Source organism: Asparagus officinalis, chromosome 2 (genome assembly GCF_001876935.1).
Source record: "Asparagus officinalis chromosome 2, Aspof.V1, whole genome shotgun sequence".
NCBI classification, from domain to species: Eukaryota; Viridiplantae; Streptophyta; class Magnoliopsida; order Asparagales; family Asparagaceae; genus Asparagus; species Asparagus officinalis.
Window position 1 is genome coordinate 80,859,472 of NC_033795.1, and position 18,174 is coordinate 80,877,645.

The 18,174-nt window shown below is 37.3% G+C and overlaps 1 protein-coding gene across 1 annotated transcript; it reads left to right on the top strand.

Moving 5' to 3' along the window:
* Positions 2,111-17,503, top strand: LOC109831403 (probable serine/threonine-protein kinase At1g54610). The gene is made up of 9 exons (XM_020398729.1): positions 2,111-2,149; positions 5,482-5,766; positions 5,848-6,165; positions 7,470-7,645; positions 7,775-7,796; positions 7,981-8,097; positions 13,155-13,255; positions 15,157-15,274; positions 16,833-17,503. Exons 2-9 carry the CDS (start codon positions 5,596-5,598, stop codon positions 17,127-17,129), a joined length of 1,320 nt encoding a protein of 439 aa, XP_020254318.1. The 5' UTR covers positions 2,111-2,149; positions 5,482-5,595; the 3' UTR covers positions 17,130-17,503.

Genomic DNA, 18,174 nt, shown 5'->3' on the forward strand with positions numbered 1-18,174 from the left:
AGATAACACAAACTGTCTCAGAGGTGCAGGACAGTCGCGGCAATGCACGACAGTTACAACTGTCTCGCATCAAATCTGAAGAAGGTCAAAAGATAAAAGTTGTATATCTCTTCGTCAGCTTTCTAACGCATCTTGGATCACCTGATTATGAGATCAGACGAGGAAGTTAGAGCCAAAATACCCGAGACAGTACAAATTGTCTCGGAAGTGCGAGACAGTTGCAACTGTCTCGGAACTGCGAGACAGTTACAACTGAAAACGTATTTTTTGATAGTTTCCTTGAGTTTTGTATGGTCCACATGGCTTATTAACTGCTGGGGATCACCTATGAACGTGGGAGAAGCAGTTATAAGTAAGAATCATGCCCATAACCGCAGGAATGATGACATTTAAAAGCGGGAGAAGCGGTTACAAAAAAAAGAGGAAGGGAGCTGAGCATTTTGGAGCAGAGCAATTGGGCAGAGATTTTCAAAAGGCTTGGGCGAATTTCAAGAGTTCATCTCCTTTCAACAATTCGGAGGTTCCTTAAGATCTAAGCTTTGACTTGATCTTGAGAAGAGTGTTCATCTTACTTCGATAAGATATTCACCGAAACTATTCTTGCTTCTAAACGAAGGAAGAATCCCCAAAGCCTTCACGATTCAATCAGAATTCGTGATTCGGTGGTCCACGGGCTAACGCACCCCCGGCACATGCAAAGATCCCGCGCAAGCAGCGATCCAAACAACGATCCTGCGTTTGTTTCTAAGGAGCTTGTAATTTGATTTTTGTTGTAAAGAGTAGTTTTACAAAGTACGAAGCTCACTCTTTTATATTCATTGTAATCGATAAACAATTATAATGAATTCTACATCAGAACTTGTTCCTAACACAAACATGTGCTATAGTGTATTATTGCACGAGGATCCTAGGCTGTAGCCCGAGTTAAATTTCCGACCCCAACCAACTACAAGTTTTAGAGAATTCGAACCATGAACCATTGAGTAAATTTTACCAAATTCATTAATCCACAAAGCCATAATTAATGAAGTAAGCAAACTACGCACGCTTACAAACCAAACCTAGTAACCTAACTTAAAAGTAATCTAAACCAATATGCTGACCTAAACAAGAAAAGAATATGCTTTTGTGATTTCCCCCTGATGACTCGCTTATTACAAAAGTCCAAATAGATATAAACACTATTATGTTTGGTCTATTATTATTTTTATTTGAGCTACCACTCACATCATCAATCTCTAACTAGAAAATGATGTTCCTTCTCTATGTCTTTCTTTATTATTTCTTTATTATTAGTCTATAACATAGTTGAAATTGCATAATGAACCATTAATCAAACAAAGATTCGCACGTCGCACGGAAGCAAGAAGGACTAATTTGTAATGACTTATAAGATTCGGGGATCTAATAGCAAATTTGATATTTGCCACCCACCCCCCCAAAAAAAAACAAAAAAAAATCTCGAGACAAAAGTGAAAAAATAAATAAATCATGATCTTAACCATATCATCACATCGGTCAGCTCGAGTCCAATCCCACTCCACGTTTTGACCACCAAGCTTTGCCACCCAACTCATACTGGGTCCCACGGCCCGTCTCTGGGTGACAAACCGCGCAAATGTCCTCGTCTTTAAATTCCATTCGGCCAAATTCCTCTCTGACGGGCAATGCGGGCCTCGTTCCGCTCCTCGGTCCAACTTATCGCAGAAAATAGCGAGAAAACTTCGATTCAAGCTCCGACGAAACGCTAATCACCTAGGGGTTCGCAACTCGATGACCTCGTCGGAGTAACCTAATGGCTGTGTCCTCGGCAAAGGCGGGGCGGAGGGTCGCGGCCCGGACGTCCCCGTCACGCTGGGGTGGGGCGGAGCGATCGCCACGTGCGTCAGCCGGAGATCGCAAGTCATCGGTTGCGATCATCGAGGCCGGAGGGTGGACTGCCGGATGGCGTTGGCGGTGTGGACGAGGCGGGCGGAGAGCCGGAGGAGGCGCGAGTTGGGGAGGCTACGTGAGGAATATAGCGGCACGTGAGGCGGAGGCAGGGTGGGCGGCGGGGTGGCCGGCGGTGGTTGTCGGCTGTCGCGCGGAGAGGCGATCTAGAGGGGTGGACCCCCGCGTCGAGGCCGATTCCTCGAGAAAGCTGGACAAGGTTAAGAGATCAAGAAACGTTTGGTTATTGATTGAGGAGTTGGAGTCTCTAGAGTGGGAATTAAGTGAGTTTTAGAGGTGAGACCCTGTTTGTTGTAAGTTACGTTGTCATTTTTATTATTCTGATTACTGAAAGAAAGGCCTCAAATGGTTAAGCCACAAAAAAAAAAAGAACAATGATTTTTCATATATGGTCATTGCAGATTGCAAACTTAAAAAAAAACTTTTATTGGGATACCAGGGAATTGGAGTCTATAGAGTGGGAGTTAAGTGAGATTTAGAGTTGAGATATTACTTAGTTTAATTCATTTTGTCATCGTTTATTATTTAAATTAGCAAAGTTGACTGTTAGGAAGTTGGTAGCGCTAATTGGAAGGAAAAGGCCTTAAAATGAAAAGACACAACTTTTGTTTTGTTTTTGTTTTGGGGGTGGGGGGTGGGGGGGGGGGATTCAATGGTTTTGTTATTCACGAATAGATATTGTATTGTCGCTTTTTGTCTTTTTGGAAAAGTTTGTGGATTATTTTTTTATTTTATCTTTGGTTATTTTAGGTTGCAAACCTACCCTAATATGAGTAATTGAGTATTAATCTGTTGAGTGTTTTTGGGTTATCTCTGTGATGTATACTTTATACACTTTATATGAGTGACAGTTCTTTGTTCGATTGGTAGTGTTTTTAAGTAACATTCTCTTGATTTGGAAGCTGTGGGGTTTTTTAGAGTTGAAAGAGGTGAAAATGTCCACATCTTTTTGGTATAGTTGACATTAGTTGCCAATCTTATCCATTTGCGGACAGTAGGATACTTGTATTTTTTAGAAGTTGGTTCGACTTTGGATAGATATTGGCTGTGATTTTCAGTCTTAAATTCAGAAAACCAAACTCTTGAGCTCTCTTACCTACGATCTGCTATCCACCAATGTCAAAAACCGAGGAAGATCACATATACGTACTTAATTGATCCTGAAAGAAGTGGAGTGTTAACAGCTGAAAATAAGTGACTTGACAAGCTCATCGAGGGAACCAAACAAAGTTTGATGCTGTTTTCTATGCATATATGTACTTTTATTTTTCTCAAATTCATAGCGTACATGGAAAGGAAGAAGAAGACAATCGGTGATTGTGGTGAGAGGCATTCTTGTGATTCCTTTTCTAGGCTAACCCTTAAAAAACCCTAAAACTTGGCATTTGAAACTTATGCTCTCTTCATTCCTTCTATCCTTGTTAGATATAAAATTGTATGAAGATCATACCTAATATAGTTACTTGATTATAAAGGGAGATAATTTTGAGCATAAAATTTGATGCGTATAAATTTGATTGTTTGGGAAGCTAAGAACAACAAACAAAATTTATCAGGAATTCGACTCTAATCCGTATGTAACTTATTACTTATGTATTATGAAATTTCACTTGACCACTTGAGATGTTGGGATAGATTGCTAACTTAAGATTATCTATAACTATGGTATTTTAAGTTTGAAAAATAATGTTTAATCTATGCAATTTATCTCTTCTAGACACATAAACTCATGAGTTCATAGAAATTCTTGTTAAATTAGAAAATGTTAACCTTGAAATTTGATTTTTTTTTCAATTTTCTGATTTCCCCCTTCGTTTAGAGTGGAGACCGTATGGAAGTAGAATTTGGATAGGTCATAGTGATGTGGGCTTGAAATAGAACAAGTTCATTATAAGAAAGTAACTAGAATAAGCATGTCAGCATATCTGGAATTCTATTTATAGTTGGAATTTTCAATTTGATGACTTAGGAATTTATAGTTTCTACAGGTCACTGAACTTATAGCTTTTGGAGTCATTTAGGCTCCGTTAGGATACCATGGTGTTTTACTTCTTTTCATGGTGTTTTTGCCAAAAACAAAACACCATGCGTTTGAAAACCATGATGTTTTTAGAGCTAAATCATCCTCAAACCAAAATACAACACTTATTTCAAAACACATTTTAGTTGTTTTAAGTTTGGTGTTTTAGTTTTGAGTTTGAGAATGTGTTAATATAATATCTAACATAATATATTAAATATAATTAATATAGATTTATTATCAACATGCTTATTATATTGTACTATACTATACTATATTATAGTTAATTTAATATATTAGTAATATTTATTAAATAATATAAAAATATAATAATAAAATATCTTATATAATAATATAATAACATATTAAATACCATGGGGTTTTAGAATATGTAGATCAAGTTCATCGCAGCGGATCATCCACAATGTAGCTCAATCATGTGATTTTAGGCCGTGTCCTTAGATGATCATCTAAGGCGTCACCTTAGCAACACTTTTCCCTTATTTATATCATAAATACTAATATATTATTAAAGTACTATTAATAAACTCTAATATATTAAAAACTATATTATATTATATATTAAAATATTTATGATATATTAATTTATTAATAACATACTAGTAATAACATAATTTATTAATAATATTATATATTATATTATATGAATAATAGTATAATATTATATGAATAATAGTATAATATAATATTATATTATAATAGTATAATATTATATTAATAATAAAATAACATTATTATAAAAATATTAATATAATATACAACAATAACAAATTGATATACCAAAATAATTAAATATATAATTATTTAAAAATAATATGTAATAATATAACTCATTAAAGTACAATATAATATTATAATACATTATACAATATTATATTGCATTACATTTAATACTTACATTTAATACTTATAATACTATAATAATGTAAACTAAATATTATAACATTTTATTTACAATATATTTTATTGTAATTAATATATAATATATTAATAATATGTTTAATACTAATGTTATAATGGGTCAAACTAGTGTTGACAAAAAATACTTAACATGGTGATTTTAAAACATTTTAAGGGAAAAACACAACACCATGGTGTTTTTTTACAAAAACACAACAAGCAAAACACCATGGTATCCAAACGAAGCCAGTTTTTCCTTCAAAACAAGTTAGTAATACAAATATCAAGGTTTTACTTGACAAACAAAAGCAGTTTAAGCTAGCTTTAAGTACATATTAGCAACTTTTTTTCCTGCCCAGCCTTTTAGGAAAGTTTTTTCAGGACAAGGTGTCTGTATGAGTTGACAAGATTCAAATATGAATTAAATCATAATTTTCTAAATTTGTCTTAAAAGTGTTATAATGGAAATATTTCAACTGTAAGTTCTAGATAAATAAACACCAATAACTAGTTATTGTAGCTTCTGCTCTGTGCAGCTAAATAGTCACTTGTGCATATTATTTGTTAAATTAAGTGTTTCTGCTGTATAGATTGGACAAGGAACTTATAGCAACGTCTACAAAGCGAGGGACTCATTAACAGGAAAAATTGTGGCACTGAAGAAGGTCCGGTTTGATAACTTGGAACCTGAAAGTGTGAAATTCATGGCACGAGAAATCCTCATATTGAGACGGTTAGATCATCCCAATGTGATAAAATTAGAGGGGTTAGTCACATCAAGAATGTCTTGTAGCTTGTACTTGGTGTTTGAGTACATGGAACATGATCTTGCTGGTCTTGCAGCCAGCCCAGCAATCAAGTTCACTGAGCCTCAGGTTGAATTTAAATGTATCAAACTTTTTTTTGTTTTGGAGAAATGCAGCTTGTATTAATATTTCAAATTACGTCTTGAACAGGTCAAATGCTATATGAACCAGTTGTTATCGGGCCTTGAGCACTGTCATAATAGAGGGGTGCTGCACCGTGACATCAAGGGATCAAATCTTTTAATCGACAATAGTGGAATGCTTAAGATTGGAGATTTTGGGTTGGCTTCGTTCTTTGATCCGAACCACAAGCATCCAATGACTAGTCGGGTAGTCACACTTTGGTACCGACCCCCTGAACTTTTGTTGGGGGCCACTGATTATGGTGTTGGCGTGGATCTTTGGAGTGCAGGGTGTATTCTGGCAGAACTTTTGGCTGGAAAACCTATCATGCCTGGCCGGACTGAGGTGACTGCAAATTCTTGTTTTTTTTGCTGTGACATGGACATGATGTTTCTATTTTTAAATGTCTGTTTGCTTTCAATAAACTGTTTCTTGTTTCTTTTCTGAGTTCAGCCCATTCCGTGAAGGATTGTAGGTGGGTAGAGGAAAGTAGTATTGGCTACAGCACCGAGAATATTGTTTGTGCAGTTTTAACATCTTGTTTGAGGACTTTCTTTCGTAATACCATTTATATATGTTGTTCCTTAGGGTGTGTTTGTCAACAAAAATGGGACCAAGTTTGAACTTGGTCCTGTTTGGGATGAAATGTGTTTGTGAAAAACTGGGCCACCTAAGCCAAAAAAGGCCACTTCTATTCTTTCTTGATCCAGCTCCCCCGTGGATACAAAAAGAACCAGTTCTTCACAAAACTGGGCCAAGACTGATCCTGGCCCAGTTTTGAGAAGATTGCCAAACTGACCCTTAGCGTATATGAATTAGTTCCTAGTTTGCCCGAGAAAATTCGGCTTGATCTGATTCTGGGTGGGTCCAACTTGTGCTGATCGAGGCCTTTATCATATGCATCTAAGTTCTGCTGGATTTTTAATCTCTTACATGATTCATAGTTTTGCATATGACTTCAAATGAAAACTTAAACTCCTAGCCATTACAAAGAGGTCAAATGTAAAATTATTAGCAATTGCGTTCTCATCTTTATCAGCCTCTGCAGCCTGTGGAATCTGACTGCTTTAACTATCTTGGGCTTTAGCTTTAACCCACAGCACGAATTGTTTGAGTCAAGATCATACACATGGCCAGTTAGGCAGACCCTGTTCGAGCCCAGTTGGAGCATAACTGCTTAGGGCTTTGTTTATCCATGGCTATTCGATGGTGGTTTATGCCATCAGGCATCAGTAGTGGTTTTATTTCTCTGTGTAAGATGAATGTGGATGATTCTTTCATCTTTGCTTCTCTTGGTTCAACTTTTGCTTAGGGCTTTGTATAATCCATGGTCATTCAATGGTGGTTTATACTATCTGTAGTGGATTTATTTCTTTATTTCTGAGTAAGATGAATGTGGACGATTCATCCGTCTTTATATATGTTGGTTCAACTTCCGCTACTCATATGCATTAGATATATTTCATTTAAAATCAGCTCTTAGGATGTGACCACTTGTTGGTAAGGAAACCAACGCTGTTAGAAGACTATCTTCTGTTTGTGTAGATTGTTGCTGAATGTTTCTTTCTTGCATCAATATAAGATGGAAAGCACATACATGAATACTGCTACATATTAGCTTAGCTCTAATGAGTGTTCTTGTCTAGTAGGTTGAACAGCTGCATAAGATCTTTAAGCTATGTGGTTCTCCTTCAGAGGAGTATTGGAAGAAATCGAAGTTGCCACATGCAACAATATTTAAGCCTCAGCAGCCCTACAAGCGTTGCATAGTGGAGACATTCAAAGATTTTCCACCGTCATCATTGCCATTGATTGAAGGAGTGAAGTAAGTTTTGTGTTGTCAGAACATTTTGATCTTATTACTATTTTACATTTGTTTACTGGAATATATTTATCTTCAGGCTTGACTTTACTTCTAGTATACTTAATATATTTTTGTTAAAGTTTCATATAGGTTTCCCTTAAATTCATGTCGGGTTTGTGTTTCCATTTATATTTACACCTAATGATTATATTGCAACCAAGGCATATCCGCACCTGCTGATCTACAGTAGGTTCTGCATTACTTTAGGTGAATGCCTCCAGCTTACCTCAGTCTATGAAGCATTTGATCCCTGAACATGATTGTGACTGGCGAGGTGTGGGCTCACCATGTCATAGAGTTTCCGAGGGAATGTTGCTGAGCTTGGACTTTTGCGTCTCATAAATGCTCTTATCACCAATTTTGGGATATTTCTGGAAAGAAAAACAAGTGTCCTACGTTGGGTTGCAAATAATGTAATTATGGATGCATTTGTTATTTCTTGTTTATTCTCTTATCTTCCACTTTTATATGATGGGGCTTCCTGGTATACTTTTGTAAGAGTAGGACAACATAACCCTTTTCCGCTTCAATTTCATAAGAAATAGATTGAGTCATTTTGTAAGATATAACTTTTAAATAATTTATCCTTGTGAATGTAGTTGCATTTATTTATCACTTTTTTTAGATGTTAGTCCCTAAAATCATTAGTGTTTTGATATTAACCCCTCAAATTTTCGTATTTTGATATTAGTCCCCAAACTACCTTAATATGCTAATATTAGTCCCTCTAGTTAGTTGGTGTTAAAATGGGTGCCCCCCCTCATCCTCTTCCTTCTCCCCAAGGCCTGCTCCACTCACGATGAATCCTCTTCTCCACTGGGCCCGCTCCATCACGGCCCTCCCTGTCGCCATTGGCGTCATTGCCCTCAATAACCGCCTCCTCGATGCCGTCTCCCTCGTGCATGCCCTCAAACACCTCAGTTCGAGAGGTAGAGAGGGAGGGTTTATTTGTAGGCCTTATTTATTTTCTGCCAAAGTGATGAGCTTTTTAATCTATGAATTATAGGTTTATAATATTCAGGGGAAAAAAAGAAAAAAAGAAAAAAAAGAAAAAGGAAAAAGAAAAAAAAGAAAAAGGAAAAAGAAAAAAAGAAAAAAAAGAAGGAACTTAAATAAAATACACAGAAGTTGTTTACCTAAAGTTTTTTCAGATGGTGCAAATAGTATCTACCGCGGCTCAATTGATTGCAATCTTGTGGATTGACCATTTTTTATAAGGATTGAAAAATTGTAGAAACAAATGGAATTTGCCATAAAATTTTGAATTTGATAAACAAATGGCGTCTACTGAATGTTATTGAATAAATCATGGAGTCAACCATAACGAGATGGAGAAATTTTTAAAACCAACCATTTTTAAAATTTAATGGGCAAAATGGACCTATATTGAAAATTATTAGCAAAACCGACCCTTTTCTTTTGAAAAGGGTCGGTTTTGCAGCTGAGTGTCTTTTACGAAGTGCACGGGACTAGCAGTCCCGTGCATTTCATTGAGAAACAAAGTGCACGGGACTGCTAGTCCCGTGCACTTGGTGTTCAGCAGCGGCTACCCTCTCTGGCTGCATTTCAAGTATTTCCTGTGCAAAATGGACTCATATTTTGGTGTGTAACGTGTTGTCCAGTCTATGCCATCACCACGCCTTTTGTTGAAGTATGCGTTTAGTCTATAGAATGTTCTCGCAACCAAAGATTATATTGGCATAGCTCGTGCTCCTTTAAGAACGCCGTTAAAGATCTCAGAGCAATTAGTTGTCATCATGCAAAACCGCACACCCTCATCCTTATATAATGCCCACCGATTTTCGAATTAGGGCTTCAAGTTATTTTTAATCCAATTATGTGCATCTAATGACAAAGACTTGATTTTCTCCCTGCAATGTTCGTACACTAATGTGTCGGTTGCACACCCGGCTTGCCACAAAAGATTTTGCAAATTAATCTCACCGTGTTTTTTCTTGAAATTATCTCTTATATGCCTTAAACAGTATCGATGGTGATGTGGTGCACTAAAACCCTCATATAACGCCCTTATAATTCCTTTCATCCTATCCGAAATAAAGGTAATTATTCTTGGTGCACGGACACTTGGAATCCACTTGTATATAAGTTCAAAAAACCACTTCCAACTAGACGTATCCTCCACCTCCACGACTGCAAATGCTAGAGGAAATAACCCGCCATTTGCATCTACACCGGTCGCTACAAGAAGCACGCCTTTGTACTTTTCATATAAATGTGTACCATCAATGCTCAATAACGGACGACAAAAAGTGAAGTCCTTAATAGCAGGACCAAATGCCCAAAACACGCGAGTGAACCTCTCCATACCCGGTGCAATCTCTTCGGATAATATTTCGTATTCAGTACCCGGATTATTTCGTTTGATAGCTTCAAGATACTGTGGAAGTAATTCATATGATTTTTTCCAATCTCCAAAAATTTTAGACAACGCTTTCCTCCTTGCATCATATGCCTTATATTTAGATATCTTAATCCCCCGCATGTCATATACCCTCTGAAATATCTGACCTGCATTCAGATCAAGTTCAGCTCTAACTTCAGGCATAATTAGCTTACATATATAAGAAGAAGATGCAGAATAATCATCGACATCCACCGACGGGTTGCAACATGTATGAAGTCCGCAATATCTACATATTACAAATTGCCCATTTGATGATTTTCTCACAGCGGCATTTAGCAACCAAGGACATTTTTTATTTCTCTCATCTTGCTCATTTGCGTTCTCTACTTCATTCTTATCGTTAAAGAAGCATTTCACATTGTAGTTTGTTGCATTAGTTTTTACCGGCTTGAATTTGACCCGATTCTTGATGGACCATTCTCGGATTGCAAAGATCAGTGCCTCCTTGCTCTCGAATAGATCCCCTTTTTTAAAAGTGAAGTCCTCGGGTCGTTGTAAATTTGGACAAACATCAACAAATCCAGCTTGAGAAGTATTTATCCAATCCTCATTATGAAACTCGTCGGACAACGGATCTTCAGCTTCCACATAATCATTGTTATCGTTAAATTGCTTCATCCAACGGGCATCATCATCGATTCCAGCTGCCACATGCATGCTATCAATTTGCACGCCATCTTCTTCAATATGATCTGAATCATCATCTGCTTCATCTTCTATAATTGCTCCGACTGGTGGGTAACCCGTAACATGACCTGAAGCGTCGTTAAATATATTAGTTGACGTCCCACCGATAGAATACTCACTTAAATGTTGTGGTTGAGACCATGGCTCTTGACTTGGAGATGTCATAAAACCAATCGACTCGTTGTCTAAGTCAAGCATCCGAGAAAACTCTCCTTGAGGTCGTGAAACTTGGGCAAATTCCTAAATCAGATACTTCTCAATAAACAACTCAATTGACGTTTGCTTCTCGACTAATTGTTTCATGTCATTCAATTCCTCATCTTTGGTAATCTCCACGGCAATAGTTCTACTCTCATTTATCGGACAGTTGAAGAACACCCTAATTGTATATTCTTCTTTCTTAATTTTAGTAACTCTGTGTATTTCCCTAGTCATTCCATCAAAATTACACGACTTATATAGCATGAACATTTTCCGAGAACCTCCATCATACATAGACAAATTATTCACTCCGACGCCGAGGCTCCCATTAAAGAAACAAATAATGGGTATGGAGTTCGTCATCGAAACTGAAAATACACAGTCCATCATATGCAAATAATCTATTAATATCTGAATAAATCAACATTAAATTTATTACCTTAATCAATCCCAAATAATGGCTAAACCCTAATTATTATTCATCATATGTAAATAATTGTTAAACCCTAACTCCCAAATCACATTATTCATCCTATTGCACAAAATAAAATCTAATTCTACCCAATTCTAGCAAAATTAACAGCAAAATTAACAGCCAAAACATTATTTCCCCAATTCTAGCAAAATTTGATGAATATCCCTCTAAAAAATAATTGCTAAACCCTCTCATATGTAAATAATTGCTAAACTAAACCCTAACTCCCAAATCACACATTATTCACCCAATTCTAGCAAAATTTGATGAATATCCCTCTCAAAAATTAACAGCAAAATTAAAAAAAAAACACACCTGAGCGGCGACTGCAAATGGCGGGGGTCGATAGTGTCGGCGGCGCGACGAGGTCGGAGGGCTAGGGGTAGGCGGCGACTGCAAATGGCGGAGGTCGAAGTCGAAGGCTAGGGTTTTTGGGAGGGGGGTCGAGGTTAGGTTTTTTTTTTTTCGGGGGAGAGCTCACGAAAAGAGAACGACAGAACGAAAGAAAGAACGAAAGAAATGGGGGGCTGGTGGGGTAGGCGGACTGCACGGGACTACTAGTCCCGTGCAGCTCCAAAAATTGCAAAACCAACCTTTTTCGGTCGGTTTTGCTAATTATTTTATGAAACGGTCGATTTTGCCCAATAAAGTTGAAAAAAGGGCTTTTTTAAAAATTTGTCCTAACGAGATTGCATGGAAGTCTTACCTTCTTCTCATTCTTCCCCTCAAATATTATTACAAAGGCCTGTTTCAGGCATCTCACTTCCAACATTTATTTGGTAATTCTCTTTGCAATATTTGAATTTTGATGATAAAGTTTAGTTTGCTACAGATTTAAAAGAGGTTGCCCAAGATGTGTAGGGCCTCAAATAAGATATTCATTGCTATTTTAAAAGGGCAAAAGCAGAATACGAACATAATGGATAGAGTGAAAATATGTGATGGATGCATGTCAACTTTTAGTTTTCAGGAGGATGAATATAGAGAAATCAAATGATGGAGAACACTATGAAAGTTGGAATGGCCATACCTGATTCACAGTTATTGGCCATACAAGCTATCTTGACGTGTAGCATTTGTTGTTCAGATCATCACTTTAGTAGTAATGAAAATAAAAATAGTGGCCGGGTATATTAAATATAAAAGATCTTTTTTCCCTGTACACGGGGATAGAAATGAATCATACAGAAGCATATAGTGCTGTGATAGTGGTCTTATTGCCATTATTCGTTGAGGAAAAACAATATTGTATTCTGTTCTGATAGAAAATTCGTAAGCATTCTGCATTCTACACCTGCTTTTCATGGTCATCTCTTTTTATCTGCTCTATATTCTCACAGGTAAATCATACTCTAAAACTTGAGTTACCTTGTCTACATTTTCAATAATGCTACACAAAACTACGTCAGATTTTTTTGGAAACTATAGTTTGGCTGCTTATGTAGGCCATTCTTGCTTCTGAATCACATTAAATTTAAGAGTAAATCGCTCACCTAATATTGCATTCATATTCTGTTACATCATAGTTGAGATAAAGTGCACATAAATGTCAATCGGTATAGACCGAAACAAGTTCTGCTGTCATATATTCTGTTTGGGTATATTGATTTGTCATATCTAGCTGTCTTCATGTTCAAGTCCAAATATGGTACCTTCATGACATATTACTTTTTCTTTTGAAGTTTTTTACCACTCCACCTTATGCATGTGAGCCCTCAAGTCTTCCGCAATATCCACCAAGCAAGGAGATGGATGCTAAATTGAGGGATGAAGAGGCTAGAAGGTTTGTGATTGTAACTTTTTGATATCTTTTATATACATGATTTTGTTCTATTTCATTGATGCTGATGGCTTTGAACTTTCTCATGGCATACAAAGTTGTTCTCTATGCAATTAGGGTTCCTTTGTCTTTCTGTTTAGTATGATCTTACTGCAGAATTTGATGTTTCGTTGTATCAAATGCGAAATGTTGTTTTGTCCTTAAGAAGAGTATATATTGTTACCGTCTCTGTGGACTCATTGTGACATTTTGTAGCATGAAGATAGGCATCCTTAATAATTTTAAATTCAGTGAGAATGCCATGAGAATCTACCGGTTGATGCATAAAGTTACTTGACACATAGTCATCAAGGCGTTTTTAAACTTCTACCAGTTCTGGTCACTTTATTCTGTAAGTCCTGTCACAATTGTTAGCCAACAAAGTAACAATTAACAGAGAACTGGATACCTGCATTTGGCAATTGCTAATTATTTTTATGTGGGGAACTAGTGGTAACTTGAGCAATTGACTCATTATGTTGTGCCTCATTCTAGCTAAAGAAGTTTCAACTTTTTGTTCAACTTCTGACTTACTATATTGAGGTACAATGATCAGTTGGTAGTCGTTTGCTGACAAAGCTGCTGTCAGCAAGTTTCATCTTGGAATCACTGATTATTGTGAGCTAGCTATCTTCCGCTGAGGTTTTAGCCTATTCTCCAACTTAATAGCCGTATAATCCTATGCTGTTGACTATACATGTTTGGAGAGAATAGTCAAGCAGTTTGAAGATCAGCTAAATAATAGTTGTGTAAAATTACTGGTAAGCTGGTTGAATGAAAGACTGACAATTATCGCTAGTTGCCATGCATCACACCCAGCAAATGGTTCAGCCTAAGTTTGGGCATTAGGCATTGTTGTAAGAAGCCTGCTAAACCGCAGATTAAGCCCCTGCTTCGGTATAGCGCTTTTGCGAAGTTTTAGCCCTTGCTTCAAGAATTAGAAGTTTTTGACACTGTAATATAATCTTCATTTGCTAATATTTATTGTTCTCATTAAACTTGTAGAACCAATTACTTTTTTGACTTCTTATGCTTCTTAATTTCTGATATTGGTCCAATTTGCTTCTTTTTTTTTATTGCCTTATTTTTTTTTGTTACGGAAAAAAGCCTTGGCCCTTTTTTCGCTTAAGCTTCCTAAAGCTGCCCTGTCCTGACGCTTCACTCCCATTTCCGCTTTCCACAACTTGCAAATTACTTAAAAGCATTCCTACGTATTATGGCATTTTTTGTAATTTGTATAGTTACATAGTTAGAGGGATGGTTCTTATGCAAAAGTGGTAAGGAAGAAGGCGGAGTTACATAGATAAATGTTCCCCCACGAGCATTCACACCATTCTGCATTTTTTTACCTGTATCCCTTAAGCCTCTGTAGAAACTTAACCGTTCTAATCCTTTGAAGTTAGGTAAATCACGTTAGTGGACTGCTATTACTGCCGCATTGGTTAACCAAATGACAGCTATCCGACTGAAAGAAATTGGTTGAACTCTCAATCTGCTAGAATAACTTTAATCTATTCTCACTTTGTCAGCGATAAGAGAAAGACAAAGGTTAATATATGTCTTTGTTCCTGATAAAGAATATCATAGTGTTTCTAGTATCCTAGCTGACCCATTCTACTTCTTTCAACCCTTCCATCTCATGGCTCAATGACCTTTTTGAAAAGATATTTCTCTTACAGAAAGTAGGGGCATTTAGTTTGTGGGCAAGTGCTGTCATTTGTACCCGTTGGGATTCATTTCACTTCCTAAGCTCTTCTTTTATGCGGGTGCCATGGTGCTTACCATAGATGTACTGGTTTTCTTATTAAGACTAATTCATATATTTACATGTGTTGGCTTATCTAGATCAATATTTGCGAGTGTAGGTTGAGAACTGCGGGCAGAGCCCATGGTGATGGAACAAAGAAGACACGCACACGTGATCGAGCTCCTAGGGCAGTTCCTGCTCCTGTAGCTAATGCAGAACTCCAAGCAAACCTTGATGTAAGTAGACCACTCTCTCATCAACTGTACCTTCATTAAGATTGTTTCTTATAGAAATCAGGCTACGTTATCGTGCAACTGCAGCAGAACCATTACACGTAGTATATTTTTCCTGTGTGACTGGAGCCTTTATTAATCATCTGCAGAATGACAGAAAGTTTAACAAATTCACTCCATATTGTTATCAACTCAAGATTTGACGGAGAGTCACCTAGTAAATCCATGTTCAACTTGAGTGGGGTATCTGATCTACAGTCCATAGACATCACTTGCACTGTGCTCACATTTAATATAATGCAACTATATTTAGTATGAATTTACAAAGCTATGGTATACAACGTGCATACCATTTCTGCAGAAACCATGTGAATAAACACATCATTAATTCCATGCTGGAGAAATCTGCTGTTGCTTCAAAACAGAATACTAGTGCATACTTATGCTCTTATAATGCTGGTGTGCTTCAGGCTCTACCTGTAATAATAAGTTTAGAAACTACTACTGTCACGCCCCTAGCCTGTGAGCCCGTTGGCACGATATAATTCATAGGACCCACTAAGTGCAACGCGTTGTTTGGCTCAAACCACTGCCAGATGGTCAATGTTACACTTGACTCTCAGGAACCATCATTTAAAGCATTCAAAATTTCACATTCCCACCGCTGTGGGACTAAAGCTAGTAGGATATCACAATGACCCTACCTTACACATGCAACATCCTCATCCTGACATGACAACTGGCATATCTCAGCATCACCGCTAGGTGATGTGGACTCTAGAGGTGACTCCTACGGTCTCTAGAGGTGGCTCTCACCGCGCCCACGTGGTGTAGGACTTAACCTTGCATAACACTTGGCTTCATTCTTAGCTCTGACGGGCTCTAGATGTGGGACTAAAGTTAGTGGGATATCACAATCATCTTATCTTATATGTGCGACGTCCTCGTCGCGTCATGATAATTGACATATCTCAGTATCATCGCTAGGTGACATGGACTCTAGAGGTGGTTCTTATGGGCTCTAGAAGTGGCTCCCACTGCGCCCACGTGTAGTACCTAGCCCCACATGACACTTAGCTCCACACTTCCGGATGACAAACTTCTTTGATACCATTTGTCACGTCTCCGGCCCGCGAGCCCATTGGTGTGATGTAAGTTTTGTGAGACCACTGAGTGGAACGCGTAATTTAGCTTAAACCACTGCCAAAATTGACTTGTCAATGTTACACTTGACTCTCAAGACTCATCATTTAAACCATTCAATTTTCCACGTTCCCACCGATGTGGGACTAACGCTAGTGGGATATCACAACTACTTCTGTTGTAAATTATAGATCTTCCACCTATCCATGTTACAATGATTAAACATCATGAAATGGATTCATTTGCAAGTTCTTTTTGGCCAACCCTTTTTCTGCTAAATAAGCAAAACAAACTTATTGCTTTATTTATATAAATGTAATATACTATACAAGGTTTCGAAATCATTCTTTCTTCCTTGTAGCTTAGACGTAAAGAAGCTGATTAATTTCCTTTTTGTCTTCTTTTAAAAATTTAACAGCGTAGGCGCCTCATTACACATGCTAATGCCAAAAGCAAGAGCGAAAAATTCCCTCCCCCTCACCAAGATGGAGCTCTTGGTTACCCATTAGGTTCATCACATCACATGGACCCGGCATTTGATCCTCCTGATCCTTCCTCATTCTCCACGGTGTTCCCCTACCAAAAAGGACAGAGTGTAGCTACTTGGTCCGGTCCATTGATAGATCCCTTAGCTGTTGGCAATCCAAAGCGAAAAAAGCAACAAAATTCAGGGTTTATTCGCACAAAAGATAAGAGCAGTTCCCGTGTCAGATAGAAGGAAATTACGCAAGCTATTTCGGTTTGAACGTAACCAGATTCATATTCTGAGGCAAAACTCGTTTATTGGATGGAGAGATGGAAGATAGAATTGTCGGTTTTATTTTACGTTGTAATTTCCTTTCCTTCTCTATTCTATTTTTTTTGTATGATTGGCTCTTATAAAGTCGTAGGCTATAGAGGGTACTTTGTCACTGTGTATATTAAATTCCCCCCCCCGTCCATTTCTTCTTTTGTCGAGATACTGAATGCTGTTTAGGGTAGCAATAGGTAATAACAAAGTGTACTGAAGTCTTGTAGCCAATTTATAAGTTCTTTTGTAAACATTACCGAGACAACTTCGGCTCTTGTATGGGACTCATGCCTTGAAAATGTTTGTTATTGATCAATTAGTTTCTCATGTGAAAATCCTGACTCAATTTTGAGTAACATGTGAGCAAACAGCATGCTAAACTATTGAAACCATCATATAATTGCATGGTCTAGGATTATGTGGAAGATGATAATAGCATTGATAAATTTCAAGCTTTCAGGTGAACTGTTACAACTACCCAGCTGTGTGTGTTCACCTATACCCCAACTAAAAGCACTTGGAAACGTATAGGGTTTTAATCAGAATCTCATTGAACTAAACTGGTGATTAACGACTAAAGCCCCTTTAATTGAGGGCATCTGTAAAATTTGATGACCAACCATTTTGAACTCTGGCCCCAGTCCTGCAGTTAGGTTGCCAAAAAAAAAAAAAGAGAGATGCAATCCAGTTGGCATTCTTTCTCACAAAAATGATAACCCAAAACATTCCGTTTTCATTTTCTTTCTTACTTTTCTTGGAGATTTATATCAACACCTCATCAATAAATTCAAAGTTGGAATGTATTAGGAAAAGCATCTAGAAGTAACTATGTTAATTATTTTCCAAAAAATATACGACATGTGTTAAGCCCCTGATAAGCAAATGACATCATTTGCAAGCCAAACAACTAAGCAACCTGCTGCCTAACTGTCTATCTTTGAGACTTTTTACTTCTTTACGTTCATGACTC

Excerpts from the sequence above, each read along its gene's own strand:
- LOC109831403 (XM_020398729.1), top strand. The coding sequence starts at position 5,596 with ATGGCACGAGAAATCCTCATATTGAGACGGTTAGATCATCCCAATGTG. Across the intron at positions 7,646-7,774 it reads CCATTGATTGAAGGAGTGAA|GTTTCCCTTAAATTCATGTC; the intron begins GTAAGTTTTGTG and ends AGTTTCATATAG. Across the intron at positions 8,098-13,154 it reads TACGTTGGGTTGCAAATAAT|TTTTTTACCACTCCACCTTA; the intron begins GTAATTATGGAT and ends TTTCTTTTGAAG.